A 22,048-nucleotide genomic window follows, 5' to 3' on the forward strand; every position below is an offset into this window, starting at 1 on the left:
CCATTACTCCTATAACACCTCCTGTCAATACTCCTGCAACACCTCTTGGTATTATTTCTACAACACCTCCTTGTATTACTCCTATAACACCACCTGGTAGTACTCCTATAACACCTTCTGCCATTACTCCTATAACACCTCCTGCCATTACTCCTATAACACCTTCTGCCATTACTCCTATAACACCTCCTGCCATTTCTCCTATAACACTTCCTGCCATTACTCATATAACACCTCCCGCCATTACTCCTATAACACTTCCTGCCATTACTCCTATAACACCTCCTTGTATTACTCCTATAACACCTCCTTGTATTACTCCTATAACACCTCCTGGTATTACTCCTATAACACCTCCTTGTATTACTCCTATAACACCTCCTTGTATTACTCCTATAACACCTCCTGGTATTATTCCTATAACACCTCCTGGTATTACTCCTATAACACCTCCTGGTATTACTCCTATAACACCTCCTGGTATTGCTCCTATAACACCTCCTGGTATTACTCCTATAACACCTCCCGGTATTACTCCTATAACACCTCCTGGTATTACTCCTATAACACCTCCTGGTATTACTCCTATGGCTTTGCTATATACTAAAGACATGGCACATACTATATGTTGGAGTACCTTTTAATACTGACGGATATCCGCCGTGGGTGAACCACTGTTTTCCATAAAGCCTAATAAAACAGGAGAGGATGGCCCTGATCTAGGCCCTTGTCTATTAGCCCCAAACCATACATGCAGTATTGGAGCCAAGCACAGGAGAGATCAGGTTACTGACTATTACTAGCTGTATGCCAGTATCACTATTTGGTATACTACTGGTATATTGTATGGAATAAGTTATTTTTTCAGTCACACTGACTACTAAAGTGAATTTACCATCAGGTTACCTGGGTCTATATACACCCAGGTCACCAGATGCAGCCAGCCAATCTCTGCTATGCTTGCAGCCAACTCTGTAGCATACTGTAGCAGGATGTGACAGCCCCCCCCCCCCCCCCCGTTAATTGGCTAAATAAAGCCACCAAACATATATATATATATATATATATATATATATGGGTCACACAAGCTATGCTTAAAACTCAGGCCTGGAAATGATCCACAGTGGACTCTTGATAGCACAATGCAGAAAGCAGGTAATGTAAACTAAGAACTCCTCTCACTGACAATCGTAAAAAAAAAAAAAAAACGAAAAATAATGAGGATCAGCGACATGTGATGCCTGTGACTACTTACAGTAAACAATTTAATCAGATTAAGAGCATAATTAATGAACAAATTCCAATCCTACACAAAGATAACTTGGCACAGAAATCATTTTCATGTTACAAATGACTCCATAGCAGAAAAAAATGTCCCTGACAGCATCCACAAAGATAGAAAAGTTTACATCCGGGGGCTAGGTTCACACTATGTAACTGTGCGGCTGTATTTTTTATGCGGCTGTAAATGTGCGGATGAAACTACGGCCGTGGGAAAAAATAGACATGCTGCTCAAAACATACAGTCATTTACTTGGAAATCTGGTTCAATTAAAAATAACAAATAAAATCTTAAGAAAGTGATGCAAACACCTCTGGATGCATCTGGGAAAGCAGGGAACACAGTTTACAGGAATCGCTATTACCGGGGTTTGCGATCCTCTGCACTAATGCCGATGTGTCTCATGGTTAATCTATTAAAATAATAAAACACATTTTCGTTGTAATAAAGTCCCTTTCGTTGGTCAATACTTTTATTCTAACGAATCCATCATTTTGCAATTAAATATTCTGTTAAAATAAATAGATATATAAATAAATGTATATTTATATATATTTATTTTTTGACAGTATATTTAATTGCACAATGATGGATTCGTTAGAATTAAATTATTGACCAACGCAACTGAATTTATTTCAACGAAATTGTCTTTTATTAATTAAATATTAATTAGTACAGGAAGCTCCATAAGCCGTTAATTCATATGCCGGCAATAGAGCTTTCTGTACTAATTATCACTTTACTTTAATGAAAACATCAAATGTTTCTTCTAATTATATTATCACAATAGCATTATTAGAAGAAACATTTAGAATTATATGTGCGCTCAGCTGATTGGCTGATCGGCTCAGCGCACATATAATTAGTGGGTACGCAGCACAGTGACTTCATTGTGCTGCGGACCAGCGAAGAGGACACATCGGGGTGAGTATACAGCTCTCCCCACCCCCTCCCCAGCACTGCACCCCTCCCAGCAAGGAAGGGGGGGTCAGTTAACCCCTTCCTTGCTGGGATGGGTGCAGTCTGACATCAGTCTGGCCCCCAAGGGGTTAAGGGGGATGCGATACATCCTCCCTTAACCCCTTGGGGGCCAGACTGTAAGCAACGATCTGTAAAGATGCTGCATACTGTAAGGTGCACAAGACCGCTCACAATGATGGGTGTTGTGCTCCTGTTTGTGTGTTTTTTGTGTGTTTCTCCCTTTTTGTTTTTCAGATATCGGTATCCTGGGGATTACGTCGGATTCCGTGGACTACGTCGATGACCAGCGTTTTTTTAATGGTTTTTTTTAATAAAATGGTCAATGAGGGGTGTGGGGGTGTTTTTATTTGAATAAAAAATTTTTTTTACTTGTGTCTTGTCTTTATTTCTTTACTTTATAGACTTAGTAGTGGAAGCCGTCTAATAGACGGAATCCATTACTAAGTTGGGGCCTAGTGTTAGCCGGTATAAAATGGCTAACACTAACCCCCTATTATTACCCCAGTACCCAATGCCACCAGGGGTACTGGGAAGAGCCGGGTGCCAGTGGTCCCAGAGCATCAAAATTGGCGCTCCTGGACCGGGCGGCAGCAGGCTGGTAAGATTTAGGCTGGGGAGGGCCTAAAACAATGGCTCTTCCCACCCTGGTGTTACCAGGCTGCTGTCGTTTGGTTTTTAACCCGGCTGGTTATAAAAATAGGGGGAACCCTATGCATTTTTTTTTAATTATTTATTTATTTAAAAAAAAACCGCATAGGGTCCCCCCTATTTTTATAACCAGCCGGGTTAAAAACCAAACAACAGCAGCCTGGTAACACCAGGGTGGGAAGAGCCATTGGTTTAGGCCCTCCCCAGCCTAAATCTTACCAGCCTGCTGCCGCCCGATCCAGGAGCGCCAATTTTGACGCTCCGGGACCACTGGCACCCGGCTCTTCCCAGTACCCCTGGTGGCATTAGGTACTGGGGTAATAATGGGGGGTTAGTGTTAACCATTTTATACCGGCTAACACTAGGCCCCGACTTAGTAATGGATTCCGTCTATTAGACGGCTTCCACTACTAAGTCTATAAAGTAAAGAAATAAAGACAAGACACAAGTTAAAACAAATTTTTATTCAAATAAAAACACCCCCACACCCCTCATTGACCATTTTATTAAAAAAAAACATTAAAAAAACGCTGGTCATCGACGTAGTCCATGGAATCCGACGTAATCCCCAGGATACCGATATCTGAAAAACAAAAAGGGAGAAACACACAAAAAACACACAAACAGGAGCACAACACCCATCATTGTGAGCGGTGTTGTGCTCCTTACAGTATGCAGCATCTTTACAGATCGCTGCTTACAGTCTGGCCCCCAAGGGGTTAAGGGAGGATGTATTGCATCCCCCTTAACCCCTTGGGGGCCAGACTGATGTCAGACTGCACCCATCCCAGCAAGGAAGGGGTTAACTGACCCCCCCTTCCTTGCTGGGAGGGGTGCAGTGCTGGGGAGGGGGTGGGGAGAGCTCTATACTCACCCCGATGTTGCCTCTTTGCTGGTCCGCAGCACAATGAAGTCACTGTGCTGCGGACCGGCTCATTATATGTGCGCTCAGCCGATCAGCCAATCAGCTGAGCGCACATATAATTCTAAATGTTTCTTCTAATAATGCTATTGTGATAACATAATTAGAAGAAACATTTGATGTTTTCATTAAAGTAAAGTGATGATTAGTACAGAAAGCTCTATTGCCGGCAATATGAATTAACGGCTTATGGAGCTTCCTGCACTAATTAATATTTAATTAATAAAAGACAATTTCGTTGAAATAAATTCAGTTTCGTTGGTCAATAATTTAATTCTAACGAATCCATCATTGTGCAATTAAATATACTGTCAAAAAATAAATATATATATAAATATACATTTATTTATATATCTATTTATTTTAACAGTATATTTAATTGCAAAATGATGGATTCGTTAGAATTAAATTATTGATTAACGAAAGGGACTTTATTACAAAGAAAATGTGTTTTATTAATTTAATATATTAACTATTAGAGGCATCGGCATTCGGCATCATTGCCGGCTATTTTTGAAAAACTCCGTACGGACCGCCTGTCAATCCTCGGCCGCATCTCCAGCCGCAAACAATGGTCTTGTTAATTTTTTACGAGTCCGTTTACGATAGGGCCGTAGATTCATACATAGTGTGCACTGTGCAGCCGTATATCCTATACTTTCCAGCGTACGCATGAACCACCAAAAATACCGCCGCACAATTACAGCCGCAAATACAGCCGCACAGTTACATAGTCTGAACCTGGCCTTATTGATACTTCCACTTCAGAAAATTACATATTGTTTAAATCTGATTTTTACGCTAACAAAACCTTGTAAGAATTTATGTTAATTTTTTTCCTAGTTTTCTATTTTACTTTTATCAACTTTTATTTTATTATAATCTGGAGATCTTGCAGTTTTCATTCTCACCACTGGGGCTAAATTGAAGCTATGACTCCCTGTTGTGTCTGTGGTGATAAGAGGAAGCTGCTGTAAAGTGATCGGTACAGAATTAGGTGCCAGTGTGGCGCGTGCATGCAACGTGCAGCATTGCATTGATTTAATTAAAAACAGTGGCTGTCCTTTTCAAAAAATAGTACGTTGTGTGAACATAGTCTTACAGTGAAAAGTGACACCAGTAGTAAGAGGAGAAAGAAGCAGCTTCCTGTGAAATGAACTCTTCAAAGATCACAGAGTGCACTCAGTTATGCTTTTCATTCATCTCGAGGGGGCAGGTCCTGTATATTGTCATCTATGTCCATGGGGTTTGCTGTAAAGCATGTCACTAAATGCTGTTAAAAACAGTTTCGGCGGGATGGCAGTCCCCTTAATGTATACAAAAAAAAATAAAAAAAAAATTACAATCATTAGAAAAAAAGAGTATCTGGCTCTATTCAGTAAGAAATAAATCTAGGTGATACATAGTAACATAGTTAATAAGGTTGAAAGACGACAATCATCAGTCCATCAGGTTCAACCTAGGGAAACCCTACTGTGTTAATCCAAAGGAAGGAAAAAAAAAACCTATGAGGCAGATGACAATTGCCCCATCACTGTGTACACGCTGTATAAACAAGACACACCATGCAACATACAATACTATGGACAGTCAGGATCTGTGGCACATGTAAGTAAATGGATGACCAACCAATGAAACTGGCCATTTTACTGGTAAATCCCCAGTATTAGTGAGATGCCTGCACTGGTTGGCTGTCTAGTAGTGATTCTCTCAGTATAGTGTGATACTACATGTCCTGTGCTGCTCTCTACCTGGGCCAGTTTTCCAGAGAATTTTGGTCTCAACATACAATGGTTTCAACATACAATGGTCTTCCTGGAACCAATTAATATTGTATGTTGAGGGACCACTGTATTATCTCCACAGTGCTCTCTGCTGCCACCTCTGTCCGAGACAGGAACTGTCCAGAGCAGAAGAGGTTGTCTATGGGAATTTGCTCCTGCACAGGACAGTTTCTGAGTACCCTTTTAATTACAGCTATGGGTAGTGTTAAACCACGGCCGCCCACTGGGAATACAGCATGTGAACATAGCCTCATTCTCCACAACAGTCAGATCATATGTTATATTAATCCCATATCATTTTCCATTTGAAGTTGTTACTAGTCACTGCCATCTACGTTTGTCCTTTTCACAACACTTATGTGCGAGGTAATCCTTGTTGTCACTTATTACTGGCTCTTTTTAGTTGGATCATGTCACTTTAGTGATTTTTATAAGGGCAGCGGTGGAATACAGCTGCAGGCTATGATTAAGGGCTCTGTCCAAAACACATAAGCCAAGCTGCATGGGTTCCTGCTATAGATCTGATATTATTGCTACTATAAAATGAAATTTATTTCTGCAACATTTTAGTGCTGGAATTTCTTTCCACCAGATATCTTCAGATGCTTTTCTTCGAAGTGAAGAACCTCTTTTTATACGATAGAGAAAGTTGAAAAGTCCAAGTCAACACAAGTATTCAGCTTACTGTTATCAAACTTCACAAACTGAATACTTCAACATAGGGTTAAACCCCTTCAAGAACCGGCCCAAAATAACCCAAATGACCACGCCAATTTTAATTTTTGCATTTTCGTCTTTTCCTCCCCTCCTTCTAAGAGCTCTAGCACTTTAATTTTCCTATCTACAGGGCCATGTAAGGGCTTGTTTTTTTTTCAGAAATACTTTGTAATGGCGCCTCTCATTCTACCATAACATGTATGATGGAACCCTAAAATTATCATTTATAAAAAATAAAAATTAGTGAAATTGGAAAAAAATAATCCAATTTTGTAACTTTTGGGGGGTTCCTATGTCTACGTAATGCACTATATGAAAAAAGCAACATGATACCATTATTCTATACGTCAGTCCGAATACAACCATATGCAGGTTTACACAGATTCTCCAATGTTATATATATATTTTTTATGAAATCCTTTTATTTTGCAATTAATTATTAATAAAATTGTCCTATTGGGACTTCTATAACAGTTTCGGTTTTTCACTTATGGGGCATAATTTTTTGCACCGTGATCTTTAGTTTTTATTAATACCATATTTGTGTAGATCGGACGTTTTGATCACTTTTTGTTAATTTTTATATATATAATGTATCAGAAAAAATCAGCAATTCTGGCGTTTTTTCCCACTTTTTGATTACTCTGTTCGCCGTGTGGGATGACAATTGTTATAGTTTAATAGATCAAACAATTACGCACGCTACAGTACATAATATGATCCCAGCCCTATACTTTCATTAGCAGAGAAACTCGCAGCAGGGATGCACATCCCTGCTGCGATTTTGTCTGCAGCCCTCCCCATTAACCCCCTAGCCGCCGGACATTATACATTACCGGGTCCCCGTTCCTGCTTGCTTCGGGGCTCCCGGTGTCTTCACGGCCTGCCCGGCCAATCAGTGCGCTGCAGCAGGGCAGCGCACTGATTGGCCGGGCAGAACGTGCCGGGAGCCGCCGAAGCAAGCAGGAGCAGGGACCTGGTAATGTATACCCTGCCCGCCCCCCCTGCAGCCCCGATCGCCCCCGGCCGCATGATCGCCCCCCGCACCCCTCGGCCGTACGATAGCCCCCCGCAGCCCCGATCGCCCCCGGCCGCATGATCGCACCCCGCACCCCCCGGCCATACGATAGCCCCCCGCAGCCCCGATCGCCCCCGGCCGCATGATCACCCCCCGCACCCCTCGGCCATACGATAGCCCCCCGCAGCCCCGATCGCCCCCGGCCGCATGATCGCACCCCGCCCCCCCCCCGGCCATACGATAGCCCCCCGCAGCCCCGATCGCCCCCAGCCCCCGGCCGCATGATTGCCCCCCGCCCCCCCCGGCCGTACGATAGCCCCCCGCAGCCCCGATCGCCCCCGGCCGCATGATCGCCCCCGCACCCCCCGGCTGTACGAACGCGCCCCCCGCAGCCCCAATCGCCCCCAGCCCCGGCCGCATGATCGCCCCCCGCACCCCCCGGCCATACGATAGCCCCCCGCAGCCCTGATCGCCCCCAGCCCCCGCCCCCAGCCCCCATGCGGCCGGGGGCTGCGGGGGAGATCATGCGGCCGGGGGGGTGCGGGGGGCGATCATGCGTCCGGGGGTGATCGGGGCTGCGGGGGGCTATCGTACGGCCGGGGGGTGCGGGGGGCGATCATGCGGCCGGGGGTGCGGGGGGCGATCATGCGGCGGGGGCGATCGGGGCTGCAGGGGGGGCGGGCAGGATATACATTACCAGGTCCCCGCTCCTGCTTGTTTCGGTGGCTCCCGACACGTTCCGCCCGGCCAATCAGTGCGCTGCCCCGCCGCAGCGCACTGATTGGCCGGGTGGGCCGTGAAGACACCGGGAGCCCCGAAGCAAGCAGGAACGGGGACCCGGTAATGTATAATGTCCAGCGGCTAGGGGGTTAATGGGGAGGGCTTCAGACAAAATCGCAGCAGGGATGTATATCCCTGCTGCGAGTTTCTCTGCTAATGAAAGTATAGGGTTGGGATCGTCAGCGAGACTCGCTGCAGATCCGGCAAGTGGGTTTGTACCCTTAAACTTTTTTTTTTTTTTACACATTTTAAGTCCCCTTGAGGGACTTTTACATACAAACATTAGATTGCATACACTGTTCAATGCTATGCCATAGGCATTGCACTGTTCAGTGTAATAGGTGCCTGCTAGAGATGAGCGAACCTGGAGCATGCTCGAGTCGATCTGAACCCGAACTTTCGGCATTTGATTAGCGGTGGCTGCTGAAGTTGGATAAAGCCCTAAGGCTATGTGGAAAACATGGATATAGTCATTGGCTGTATCCATGTTTTCCAGACAGCCTTAGAGCTTTATCACGTTCAGCAGCCCCCAGCTAATCAAATACCGAACATTTGGGTTCGGATTGACTCGAACCTGAACCCAGTTCGCTCATCTCTAGTGCCTGCCCATTGAGCCTGCCTGTGGCAGACTCAATGAGCAGAGCGCCGATAGGACCACACAAAGGAAGGTAAGAGACCTCAAGCAAACTGGCAAAGCAATCGGGACCCCCACAGTTACACTGCGGTGCAACCTGTCATTAAGGGACGACGGCCTGGCTGCTGACAGCTATGAAGCCCACTTGCTATGAGCTCTGCTACTGAGCGTGCTTCATAGCATCTTAGTGGCCATGGCATACCAGTATGTTCTGGGTTGTCTAGGGGTTAAATTGAAAAGGTAGGCGCCTTTTCTGTTTTTTGTTCTGTGTGAACATATCCAAGACTTGAAAAATGGCAAAGACCAACAGCATCTGTAGTTTTTTCAAATCAAATTTTATTCACAAAGTCTGGTACAGAAATGCAAAGTTTCGACCCATACTGCGCTTTCTCAAGAATAAATAAAGACCCATATGGGTCGAAACATCGCCCCTCTGTACCGGATTATGTAAATAAAAATTGTATTTGAACAAACTACAGATGCTGTTGGATTTTCTATAGTATAGTATTCAGACCCTGACTGATCAATAGAATGTGCAGGGAAAGGACCACACAACAGCTCTCTGCTCTGCATCAGTGAGAAAAGATGTGCCTCATAGGCTTCACCCGGCTCATTCTCCTCATCAGCTGCAATCTAAACACTCAGACCCAGACCAATCAAAACTTTTTACGTGTTCCTCTGACATGTCAAACGTTTTTCATGATAACAGTGCCTCTTTAAAAAAAAAAAAATGTTTCAGTATAAATGTAAAAAAAAAAAAAGTGTAAAAAAAAAAATCTAGGGAACACTTTACCTTTAATGTAATAATGTAAAAGGCATTGAATTGTTCTATCAATGGCAGTACTAGAAGGCCACAAAATAGGCTTTGATCAACAAGACTAATTAACATGAGAGAAATGGTAATTGAACATGAATCTGTCTTCTATTCAAATCAACATTTAGCATGTCCCGACCTAGACTTTTTAAAGTATTTATTTAATAAGTAGTGTGCAAAACGTCCATTATGCACAATTACTCTTTAGAACATGCTTTGGTTTATCTGTCATATAGTCTCGTGTCACTGATGATCGATGTCATGCAGTGGCACATGGACTATGGGAAAAAAAGTAAAAGCATTATAAGAGGTGTTGGCACTATCTTTAACCCCTTTAAGACAGAGCCCTTTAATGCACAAAAGTCCGGGTCAAATTAAATGTTCCTCCCCGCCTTTTCAAGAGCCATAGCGCTTTTATTTTTCCACCTACAGGGCTGGCTGGGGAGTCATTTTGTGTGCCATGATCTCAAATTTTCCATTAATATCATATTGGTGTAGCAGAAAGATTTTGATTGTTCTTTATTAATTTTTTTGGGGATATATAATTTAATAAAATCAGCAATCCTGGTGCGTTTTTTTTTTTTTTGTTTGTTTCCGTTTCATTGTGTGGGAACAATAATGTTATATTTTAATAGAACGGATAATTCCGCACGCTACGATATGTAATATGTTTATTTATTTATATTCATATTTTTGTAATGGGCAAGGGGGTATTTTAAACCTTTATTGGGAGGGGGTATAAGGTTTTTTTTTTAATACTTTTAAAAACTTTTTTATTACACTTCTTTTTTTAACAATTTTATTTACTGTAAGGCTGGGTTCACACTAGGTATATTTCAGTCAGTATTGTGGTCCTCATATTGCAACCAAAACCAGGAGTGGATTAAAAACACAGAAAGGATCTGTCCACACAATGTTTAAATTGAGTGGATGGCCGCCATATAACAGCCATTATTTCAATATAACAGCCGTTGTTTTAAAATAACATTGTGTGAACAGAGCCTTTCTGTGTTTTAAATCCACTCCTGGTTTTGGTTGCAATATGAGGACCACAATACTGACTGAAATATACGTAGTGTGAACCCAGCCCCAAACATGCAATCATTAGATTGCATATACAGTACTGATCTATGCTGTGCCATAGCATAGCATAGATCAGTGTTATCGGCGATCTATGTATAAAGCCTGAGAGCAAACCCCCGATCACTCAGTGAGAACCTTAAACGCCGCAATCGCTGTAGATCGTGGCATTTAAGGGGTTAAGGAGAGTCAGCTGCAATCCCTCATTACCTGCGGCCCCAGAGACTGTTGTAAGCGGGATCGCTCTCTCTGGCAGCACTCCCGCTCACATCAATAATCCCATCAGTACAGGGAACGTATAAATACATTCCTACTGCAAGGGGAATGTGCAGTAGGAAAGTATATATACATGTAACTGACGGGAAGGGGTTAATACTTTACTGTCATTTGCAGTAACTTTTGACATGTCCTTAGACATGTCAAAAGTTACTGATCGCACAAGGTCTTACTCCTGAAATCCACTGTGATCCTGAAATACAACCAGGGAAATGCACATCAGCCTGCATCTCTCCTCGGCTGTCAATAAGGTCCAGTCGGTTTTGTTCTTTACAGTCCATTCAATGAATTTGATTGCTGAAATTAATTACCCCCAACCTTATCTGTTACTAATAAGTAGGGATGGTCCGAACCTGCCGAGGTTGGGGTTTGTGCGAACCCGGACTCTCGGCAATGAGAGTCTTAAAGAGGACCTGTCACCCCCGGTGACGGGGTGACAGGCTCCTGACCCCCGTTAGAGCCCCGTATACTCACGTGATCCCGCCGGGTCCTGCTTCTGGAGATGGTCGGGTCACGGAGATATCGGCGCCCGAAGCCCAGCGCACGCGCTCCTCAGATGAGTCCAACACTCATAGAGAATGACAGGAGAGTCCAGTGCTCCATCATTCTCTATGAGCGTTGGACTCATCTCTCAGCACGCTCGCCGGGCTGCAGCGGCTGAGTTCTCCGTGACCCGACCATCTCCAGAAGCGGGACACGGCGGGATTAGGTGAGTATAGGGGTCTCTAACGGGGGGTCGTGAGCCTGTCACCCCGGCACGGGGGGTGACAGGTTCCCTTTAAACCTCCATGCAGAAGTGGATACAGCGGGAGGACCGCCTGGAAAACCGGCATACAGCCACAGCCATAGGCTGTATTCCAGTTTTCCAGGCGGTCTTCCCGCTTTATCCACCCTCTCCACGGAGGTTTAAGAGAGCGGGAATCATTGCCGAGAGTCCGGGTTCATACGAACCTGAACCTCGGCAGGTTCGGACCATCCCTACTGATAAGTGTTGAGCGAGGATGCTTTATCCACCCTCTCCACGGAGGTTTAAGAGAGCGGGAATCATTGCCGAGAGTCCGGGTTCATACGAACCTGAACCTCGGCAGGTTCGGACCATCCCTACTGATAAGTGTTGAGCGAGGATGCTCGGTCAAGTAAAGTGCGCGATCAACTGCTGGCATAATGCCAGAATGCTAATGTATCTTGGGGGATCCTATTACATTTTGTTCTATTTTTAATATATTTCAGTTACACATCCCTTTAAGGGCTGAAATATGCAAAAATTAGAATGTAAAAATGAAATAGATTAACCAGGCACCCTCTGCTCTGCTGATTAAATGCTCGAGTCTCTTATTGATTTCAGTAGGCTTTATTGCTTGAATTGAGCAGTTGTGCATTGAAAACTACTCTACTTGGAGAGTAGCTAGCACTCGAGCATTTATGTGTTAGCTTAACACTATTACTGATGTCTAATGACATGTAAAAAGTTAGTACAAATGACAGTAATACTCTAATATTTTAGTAAAGAACGGACGCTGATGGCAATGGAATCAGCATCCGTTTTTTACTGCAGGGACGGCATTGCATTGAAGTCAATGCAATGCCACCTGCTGTGTTCACATATCGTCATGTTAACGCCCATTCTCTAGAACGGGCGTTAAAATAATGTACCTGCCTATTATGAACGTAACAGCGTCTGGAAATAATAGCTGTTCACACAATGTAACGTGCAGTGTCGGCCGCACATTACATTGAAGTGAATGGCTAATTGATTTGCGGGCACACTCGGTGGTGCCTGCAAATGAATGGTAAAAAAAGAACATTCCTGCAGCCGATACAGAGTAATCTGTATCCGAGTAGCCGGCAGTTTAATAGCGGCCGTTGCTATGCAACGGACGCTGTTAAACGTAGTGTGAACATAGCCTTAATGGTAAAAAAGAAAAAAGGTGGAACTGCAGAATTTACACCTTAAGTAGAAGCCAACTCTTGCTAAAAAAAATAAAATATTTTCTTCTTGCTCAATTAAAGTTTTTTAATTAAGTATTGTATTTCCCTTTCAAAAGATATAGAAATCACCAATATACACTTATTACAGGAAATGCTAATAATGTGCTTTTTTCCCTGCACTTACAACTGCCTCAAGGCTTCACTTTCTGGATAACATGGTGATGTCACTTCCTGGATAACATTGTGATGTCACTTCCTGAATAACATGGTGATGTCACTTCCTGGATAACATGGTGATGTCACCTCCTGGATAACATGGTGATGTCACGACCCGACTCCCAGAGCTGTGCGAGCTGTGGCTGCTGGAGAGGATGATGGCAGAGGGATGCTCAGTGTCCCTTCAGTGCCCTATGTCCCTCAGTGTCCCCCTGCCATCATCCTCTCCAGCAGCCACAGCCCTCACAGCTCTGGGAGTCGGATCGTGACATCACCATGTTATCCAGGAAGTGACATCACCATGTTATCCAGGAAGTGAAGCCTTGATGCAGTGGCAAGTGCAGGGAAAAAAGCATTTCATAAGAATTTCCTGTAATAAGTGCATATTGGTGATTTGTATAACTTTTGGAGGGCAATACAATACTTTAATTAAAAAAAATTCTGGACTTCCCCTTTAAGACCTTATGGGTATGTGCACACTGAGTAATTTAGACGGAAAATCCATTGCGTAATCCGTCCTTCGCGCAAGCTCGCGGATATTGGCGGGCGGGCGCGTCTCCACCTGTGTCACAGACTCCATTCTATGCACGGGCCGATTCCGCCCTCCGTCTAAAGAATGAACTTGATGAATGGAGTCTAAGACACGGAGTCTGAGACACGGACGGAGACGCGCGCCACTATCCGCAAGCGGGCGTGTGGGACGGATTACGCGACAGACTTTTCGTCTAAATTACTCAGTGTGCACGTACCCCATGTCTGGAGGAATACCGGAACCATGTATTGACGATTGTCAAGTCTGACCCGTTACAGAAAGGGCGATAAACAAAATAGTTGCAAACAAAATAAGAAAACTGAGTACTCAGCGAAATGTTGGGAAATTAATAAACAAGAAAGAAGTGGTAATGTTTCCCCTTTTTCCCAGCATCACCTACACCGATGGAATAAAGGATCTTAATAACTTATGAAGGGATCAGATTCTATGGCATGGGATTGGCTCTCCTATTCATCAAAGTGAGATATAAACAGGAAATCTTCCAACACTGACCTTGCACAAGAGGAAACATCACTATAGGTGAAATATTCCCTTGAGAAACAAACCACTAAAAATGTGTCAGATCTCAAAATACAAAATGTATCTTATGTCTTCAAGGATAAAATATATTCCTTTACTTTGTCCTTCTGTAGTTTTTCAGTGTTGACCTAATCAAGACTTTGTACTAAAACCAGTAATACGTGTAAACAAATCCCACTGACTCAGTCCAGAGAAGAAGAAAAAGGCATATAATCACAGCAGACAAAAAGATGGCACCCAGCAGTTCCAATTTACACATGATTTCCTTTTGATTCAATAAAAAGCACACAGGAAAAAAGAACATGTTCTATTCCTTACAAAAAAAAAAAAAAGCAACCACACACTGAACTGTAGTTTTTCACTATGAACTTTCCTATATTAGGCTATGTTCACACAGCGCATTTTTCTTTCCGTTTAAAACTATGTCCATCATTTTGAGTTTAAAATGGCAGAACGTCATTTCGCTATTTGGCCGCCCTTCAGTGCAATAATCGCTATTAGTACATTATTATAGTTTAAGTGGCTTAATTGGCCTTAGGGTGTGTCTTTATTTAAAAAAAAAAAAAAAACAAAACATTGAATTTAATAGTAATAATGGTGAAATGACGTAAAAAATAAAAATCTGTGTGATTAACTAAAAAATAATGTCCATTGTTTGCAATAGATGTCCAAAAATAATTGACATGATCATTATTTTGATGTCCGCACAAACAACGTCATTTTATACACTTTGTGCATCGGTTGTCCGACATTCTACTGGGTCAATGCACTGCTTTTTTTTGATGTTGTGTGAACATAGCCTAAAGGTGACAGTATTTACTTGTTAACTGAATATGCACGAGGTTTCATTACTTAGCTTAGGCCTCATTTACACTGAAAAACTAAATTGCCGATCCATAATTGTGGACAAATAAAGAGCTCATTGGGGACACTGGGGGACAGTATGTGTCTGTTTTTTCACCCAGCTGAAAAGGACTAATTTAACAAAATACTCATAAATTTGTTAATAGAATATTTGAAAAATATTGAAAAAAATTGTGCAAATTCACCTGCCGCTGACCAGCAATAGTTAGTGCAACCTTTTAAAAAAAAAAAAAAAAAATGTGCAAATGATAAATTGACCACAAATCCAGAATGATAGAAATTTTTGGGAGAATACTCAAAACAGGCAAATTTAAAAAATATTTTCCCGTTGAATACTAGTTTATAAATTGAACTTAGATCAAAAAGTGGGTGGAAAATTAAATTATTCACCTAAAAATAGGCGCAAAGCCCTTGATAAATTTCCCCCATCGATTTAGATGAGTCTTTCCCCATGTTCACAATTTTTCACGGACCACTGTTTAGAATGTAGTGGTTTGCGACTAGTAGACCGCTACCGAAATGCAGAGTGCTTACCGCAGTTGCGGATCTTTGACATCACTTATGGACGTGGGAACTCATGAGGCCTTAGTTTTGTAATTCTATGACTTAACTTTTTGAGTGGTTTGAGCTAACTTACAGAATTTGTAATAGCTGCAGAATTATAGCGGATGAATAAATATTGACAACCAGTTTCCAGACGATTTATAACTTGTATGATAATGGAAAACCAGTGTACTGTTACAGTGTTTGAAGGTGGTAAAGCTATTTCCATAGTAACAGTCACATAACATTCAATCAGCAATGGTATGTTACACGGCATACCCAGCAGGGAAAGGAAATCTTCTAAAGAATGACAAGTCAAAATAATATTATAATTTTAATGTCTTATAAAACTATAGTTTTAATGGTTTGTAAAAAAGGTTTTAGATGGATGATGTAGGGTTGAACAATACATTTGCAGACCCAGGTTATAAAGGTCTCCCCTTTGTTCTCTTCAAAAAAAATATATATATCTCTGTGTATTGTATTTATGAAATTGGTTTTTCATGTGCTTCTTAAATATATCATGTAATGCTTGGCTCTTTTCATTCCAAAGTAGTTACCCCAGCATAGACATTAGCAACATCATACTAGGATAAGGCATCAGTGTCCAAATGGCAGCGGAGCGACTATTCTAACTCGAACACATTATTAGAATAAAAGAGCCATAGTGTTTGAATGTATAATGCCATGTACATTTCATACTCTGTCATTAAGAAAACTAGGTCTAAACTATTGCATTATGTAAAATTAAACATATTTCAAGTGTTCAAGTACCCTTGATAAGGTACTGTTTGAGAGATATAGACTTAGGACTTTATTACATGGCTCCACCCTGCAGTGTAAGAGAGCAACAATCTGCTAGACCGGCACTCGCATATCGAGCCTACACACGGTTTGATTATCTTGCAGAAAGAGCTGTATATATACATATACTGTATTTTCCGGCGTATAAGGCGTCTGGGGGTATAAGACGACCCCTGACTTTCAAGAATATTGTCAGGGGGTCACCTTATACGCCGGAAAATGTTAACCCCTGCCTGACTGCAGCAGGGTTTACTAACTGGAGCCCTGCTGCGGTCAGGCAGGGGTTAGCTGCAGTTAAAGAAAAAACAAACAAACGTTTAACTCACTTGTGACCCGTTCCCTGCACAGGCAGTGTGACGTACACTGCCTGCGTCGGAGGTCCCCGAAGTTCTCCTGGGCTGCCAAGCATCTGATCGGAGAAGCTTGGTGACACTCGGCTGCCTGGAGAGCTTTGGGAGAATGACAGAGGCTTCTGGGACTTCCGGAGCCTCTGTCATTCTCCCAAAGCCCTTCCAGCAGCCGAGCGTCTCTGATGAGACGCTCGGCTGCCTGGGAGAGCTTCAGGGACCTCCGGCACAGGCAGTGTCACACGGCCTGCGCCGGAAACAGGACAGGAGATGTGCAGCTGCCGGGAACATGTCACAGGTGAGTTGACTGTTTTTTTGTTTTTTCTTTATAGTAGTCGCCGCAGATTGTGGGGACGCAGCCATTTTTTAGCTCACCCACCATATGCGGCGACCATGCCCGGCGTATAAGACGACCCCTATAAGACGACATTAAAAATAATATTGTTTACTCTTACCTAATCTCCCCTGTTGTCCTGCAGCCTTTCACCCATGTTCCCGGCTTACTGCTGACGCTTCTGGCTCTGTCTCTTCAATCTCTAGCCAATATGGGATTGGCTCAGCAGCCTGTCACTAAAGTTACTGGGCCAGAAGCATCAGCAGTGATCGGGGAACACAGGTGAAGGGCTGCAGCAAAGCGGGGAAGAATAGGTATAAGTATAAGTATACACTTTATTTTTTTTACAGTTTCATCAGCCGTCGGACACACACACCCCTACAGGTAGAGATGTGCGGCCAGTGGCTGATTATGTTTAAGCAAGTTTAAATTACAACAATCAGCCGATGAACAGCGCTTTGGCTCTTCACTGAGCGATTATTACACGAGCGATAATCTGCCAAATCTGAATGATTTTTTTTTTCTTTTTGTCGGATTATCACCCCATGTAATAAAGCAATTACTAATCTTCTCTTGCCTGTGTTGTTTTGATAATCAGTTTCCCTTACATCCCTATATAATATAATAATTCAATCCGTGGCTATGTTCACACACTAACAAAGATTCTTTGACAGACATCATTCATCGACAAATAATGGCCGTTATATTGCAATTACGTTGTTTTGTAATGACGGCTGTTCTTTGTATGGTAACATACATTGTTATAAAATAATGGCCATTATTTCTCAATAAATGACAATAAAAGCGACCATCATTTTGACGGTGGGTGACCATAGCCTATTGCAGTTAAAATTTGGCCTTAAAACAAGGGGGGGGAGGAATAAAGAAAAACACACGTTGTTGCACACAATGTAAAAATAAAGGGGGGGATTTACAAGTATGCCGGTCTTATATTAAGCCCCACCCCCTTTTTCACGGCAGGATTCACTAAGAGGCGTACGTCTCTTAGTGATTCCAGCTGGCCGGGCGCCCAAATCTGCTAAATCTACACCTGTTTCCAGCAGGTGCGTCATGATTTTCGCCACACCTCCTTCCCGCCTCATCACGCCCCCGCAAGCTCCGCCAGCCGCCCATTGGGTGAGCGGGGTTAATCTGCACCTTCTCCCTGGCGTACACCTCTGGCGTACCGTTCGTAAATCCGGACAAAATGTTTGTTTTTACAATTTGTAAATAATCTGCATTTTATACCTATGCTACTGCCATATTTTGCTTTTATTTTACCGTGTATATACCTCGCAGCCTTACAGTATGTGCAGTGATTTTTTTAAGGTTACCCCTTGCCGCAGTAGGACATTATTGTACATCATGGTGGGAGGTTAGTTTTAGCACCAAGTCATTAGCATCTTGGCTCCTGATGCTTGCCATAGAAATAGACAGCAACCTGGAACTGCAGCTGAACTGATAGCTGACAGATTAGTGTCACTGCTGATGGACCCACAGTAGGGCCAATAAAAGGGGATCGCTGGCAACGGACGATGGGTAAAAATCCACCAATGCTGGTGATAATGGCATCATAAACGCCAAATCTGACTGTGTCCCCTAAGGGTTAATAGCTGTTTTGGCTGTATATAAATCAATTATTCTTCAACTTCACGCTGTTTTTAATATTTATCATATACATCACAGTGTCAACGTAAAATGTTACATTTTCCATTAGATTTAATTATGAACTTTTTATCTAAGCTCACTGCTACGTGGGCGATTCTTTTTAGATTTTCTGAACAATTGTCAAACAATACTCATATATCACCAGGTGTTCAGAACACATCCTCCCTTCAAAAAAGTAAAAATCCACAATTTCTGCCGCAATCTATGCTATATTCCATCTTATATTTTGAAGAATAGAAAATAAAGCCATTTTTGTTGCTCTGATCTGCAGTCAGACTTAGGCTCTGTTCACTCAATGCAAAAATAAGTACAAATAACGACTGTTATTTGAACTTATTTTTACATTTTGGGAACATAGCCTTAGGCTATGTTCCCACAATATTTTTTTAGGCAAAATAACAGCCATTGTTTGATAATGACAACTGTAAATGCTGAACATTATTAAAGGCCATGATTGTAAAAGAACAGCCGTTATTGTAAAAACAACGGCCATTATGTTCGCACATTGTTTTTGTTTTTTCTTTAGTAAAGAACAGATGCTGATTGCAATGGCATCAGCGTCCGTTCTTTACTGCATGGACAGCATAGCATTGAAGTCAAAGCATTGCCGCCCGCTGTGTTCACATAGCGTACCTGGAACAGCGTCCGGAAATAACAGCAGTTCACACAATGTATGATTTCTGATTTAAAGTATGCTATTGTATTGTCAATGTATTTTATACATTGACATATTTATTGTAAATCCAACCATTCTTGTAAAATCTGACTGTTTGCAGCCATGTCTTCTATGTAAGTGCTGTTTACTTGTACAGAATATGTTCCTATGAACTCTTGCTAAGGATTCAAGGTTTGCAGTCGAATCCTCAGAAAATAAAGGAACTGCTCTCTATGCACAGTTCTCTGACAAAGAAAATGAAAAGAATTTGCCTGCCCCTTTATGTTGCTAAGGGCTAAACAATTCAGGGCATATCTTTTGCACAAATTCAGCAAGTCATGTACATACAGATACTGGAATTTATTTTCATCTTACGTGATTTGTTTGTTTGCATCACCTAATAACCTACTGTACTTTACTCATATGGTAGAAAATGAGAAAATGTGAAGTGCACTCACCATAAAATCCATATCTTTATTAAAGATCAAAATGATATGATATGATAACGCCATCTTGGACCAAGCAGTCGGCAAAGACATCAGTACCTTAAGGCAGCGTGACAGCTGCTTTCCAGGTACTGTCACGCTGCCTTAAATACTGGCTTCCTCACCAACTGCTTGGTCTAAGATGGCGTTTTAATATTTGATCTTCAATAAAGATATGGATTTTATGGTGAGTGCCCTTCACATTTTCTAATTTTCTACCATATGAAGACACTGTATCTGTTTGGAAGTGAGCACCCCTGCCTAAGTCAAACTCTAATTTGGTTATCCGTTTATTGGACAATGGAATAATTCCAAAAGTGCCGATCACTACTGTATCTCTCATTCGATTTGAATACTACTGTTTATAAACATCAAACTTTATGGCACCTGTATACATTTGTATTTCTATGTTGAAAAAGTTTAAAAACAAAACACATTTTGCTTACCTTAATTTAAATTTGGCCTGTGTAAAATTTCTTGCAAGAAACACAAAAAATGATAGAATATCCCCTGTCCTTACACTACGAGAGAAGGAACGAATAACTATTTTTCCATCAATCATCACTTCAATGGATGAGTTGCTGTTGGGGGCTTGGTAGAGGTAAACACTTCCAATTCTCTGCAGCGGTGGGCCAGCATCATCAAAAAAATTATGAGATGTCTGGCTCTTCCTTGTGTCCTCCTTGACACAATTGCCCTTTTCATCACTTTGTTGAACAGAATAATATAACTCCACGGGACTACCATCAGGCTGCTCCAGCATTTTTTTATGTCCTGCAACCACTGTTGGTGGATCAAACCAGCTTGAGAGGAGCTCAAGTTCAGCAACACACAATCCCAGGTCACCTGTTAACTTGCATATCGCCTTCACTTCTCTTGTCTCCCGGAAGGCAAATACTTTTACGCAAGGAAGTCTTTCCGTAGTGCTATAATCGTCCCAGTCTCTACCCACAATATAAAATAAAATTTGAACTTTAGGTTTAGGGCGATAAATTTTATCCTTTAGAATAATTGCTTTAATCTTCCAGTTAAATGTAAATTTATCTGTAGATCCAAAGTGGCCGGAAATGAACAGTAAATCCTGTGGCACTTCTTGCTCAATAACAAATGGGCCATAGGTGGCGTTCATCACTGGTTGTTTCTTGGCCTTATAAATGAGAAACGATTCAACTCGTGACTGCAGACTAGAATTCCTCATAATGTCCTGGTTTGCTTCTTTGAGGAAGAAGAAAAGTTCACTCTGATGGATAGTATAGCTCACTGGTAGATAGGTCGGAAGCAAGGTAAACCTTTGTATGCTGTCTAATATCCCACGGCTTTCTGTCGCTGTTGAAGAAAGTATAAATAATTTACAATGAATTTGCAACAAAGGATTTTTAACATCAGAAAAAGATGAGGAAATTCTTTCTTAATAACATTTCAAGGTACAGTGCATTGATCAGAAGGGGGACTTGTTGAAAATTGTGTCAGGTTGCGGAAAAAAAAAAAATTTAAACAGAGCATTGATGGACCGGACGACCAAAAGGAAGACAGGACTGTCCAGATATAGGCTATGTTCACACAATGTCAAAAATAGAGAAAAGGCGGCCGATTTTGATAATTTAAAAACGTCTGTTTTGGCTGCAATTTAACTGATTGCAATGGCAATACATTGAAGTCAATGGGAAGACGGACGACCAATGCACACAATGTATTGAATAGCGGACTCTTACCGCAGACGTCAAAATAATGAACATGATAATTATTTTTGGACGTTTTTTGCAAACAGCTGACATTTTTTATTAGTTGTTCACATGCATTTTTTATTTTTCCACCGTTCTTTCTCTGTTTTTACTATTAAATTCAATGGACATTTCAATTAAGACAAACCCAAAGAGCAATTAGTAACCCCAAACTAGAATAATGTACAAACACCAGTCATTGCACTGCATTACATCGGGAGGCCAGACAGCAAAATAATGTCCGTTATTTTACACTCAAAATGATGGACGTCATATTAAACAGAACTGAAAAAACGTTGTGTAAACATAGCCAAACAGTACATCATTAGATAAAATTATGTTATTATTATTAGGCTATGTTCACACACAGACGTGATCATTATTTGCGGTCATCATTGGCGTTAAATAACAGCTGTCAAAAAATAAAAATAAAATGCATTGAAGTCTATGGGACGTCTGTTTCACACAGTGTAT

At 41.9% G+C, this 22,048-nt stretch overlaps 1 protein-coding gene across 1 annotated transcript in view; it reads right to left on the reverse strand.

The window, feature by feature from the left end:
* The window catches only part of LOC138786405 (transmembrane protein 132D-like), a 417,586-nt gene extending 395,880 nt beyond the window's left edge, over positions 1-21,706 (reverse strand). Inside the window, exons 1-2 of the mRNA XM_069963396.1 lie at positions 21,688-21,706; positions 20,300-21,179 (exon numbers count right to left, since the gene is read on the reverse strand). Of these exons, the coding sequence (XP_069819497.1) occupies positions 20,300-21,179; positions 21,688-21,706 (899 nt within the window). The remainder of the gene's footprint in view (positions 1-20,299; positions 21,180-21,687) is intronic.
* Positions 21,707-22,048: the final 342 nt, after the last annotated feature.

Source organism: Dendropsophus ebraccatus, chromosome 3, assembly GCF_027789765.1.
Source record: "Dendropsophus ebraccatus isolate aDenEbr1 chromosome 3, aDenEbr1.pat, whole genome shotgun sequence".
In the NCBI taxonomy this organism is placed as follows: domain Eukaryota; kingdom Metazoa; phylum Chordata; class Amphibia; order Anura; family Hylidae; genus Dendropsophus; species Dendropsophus ebraccatus.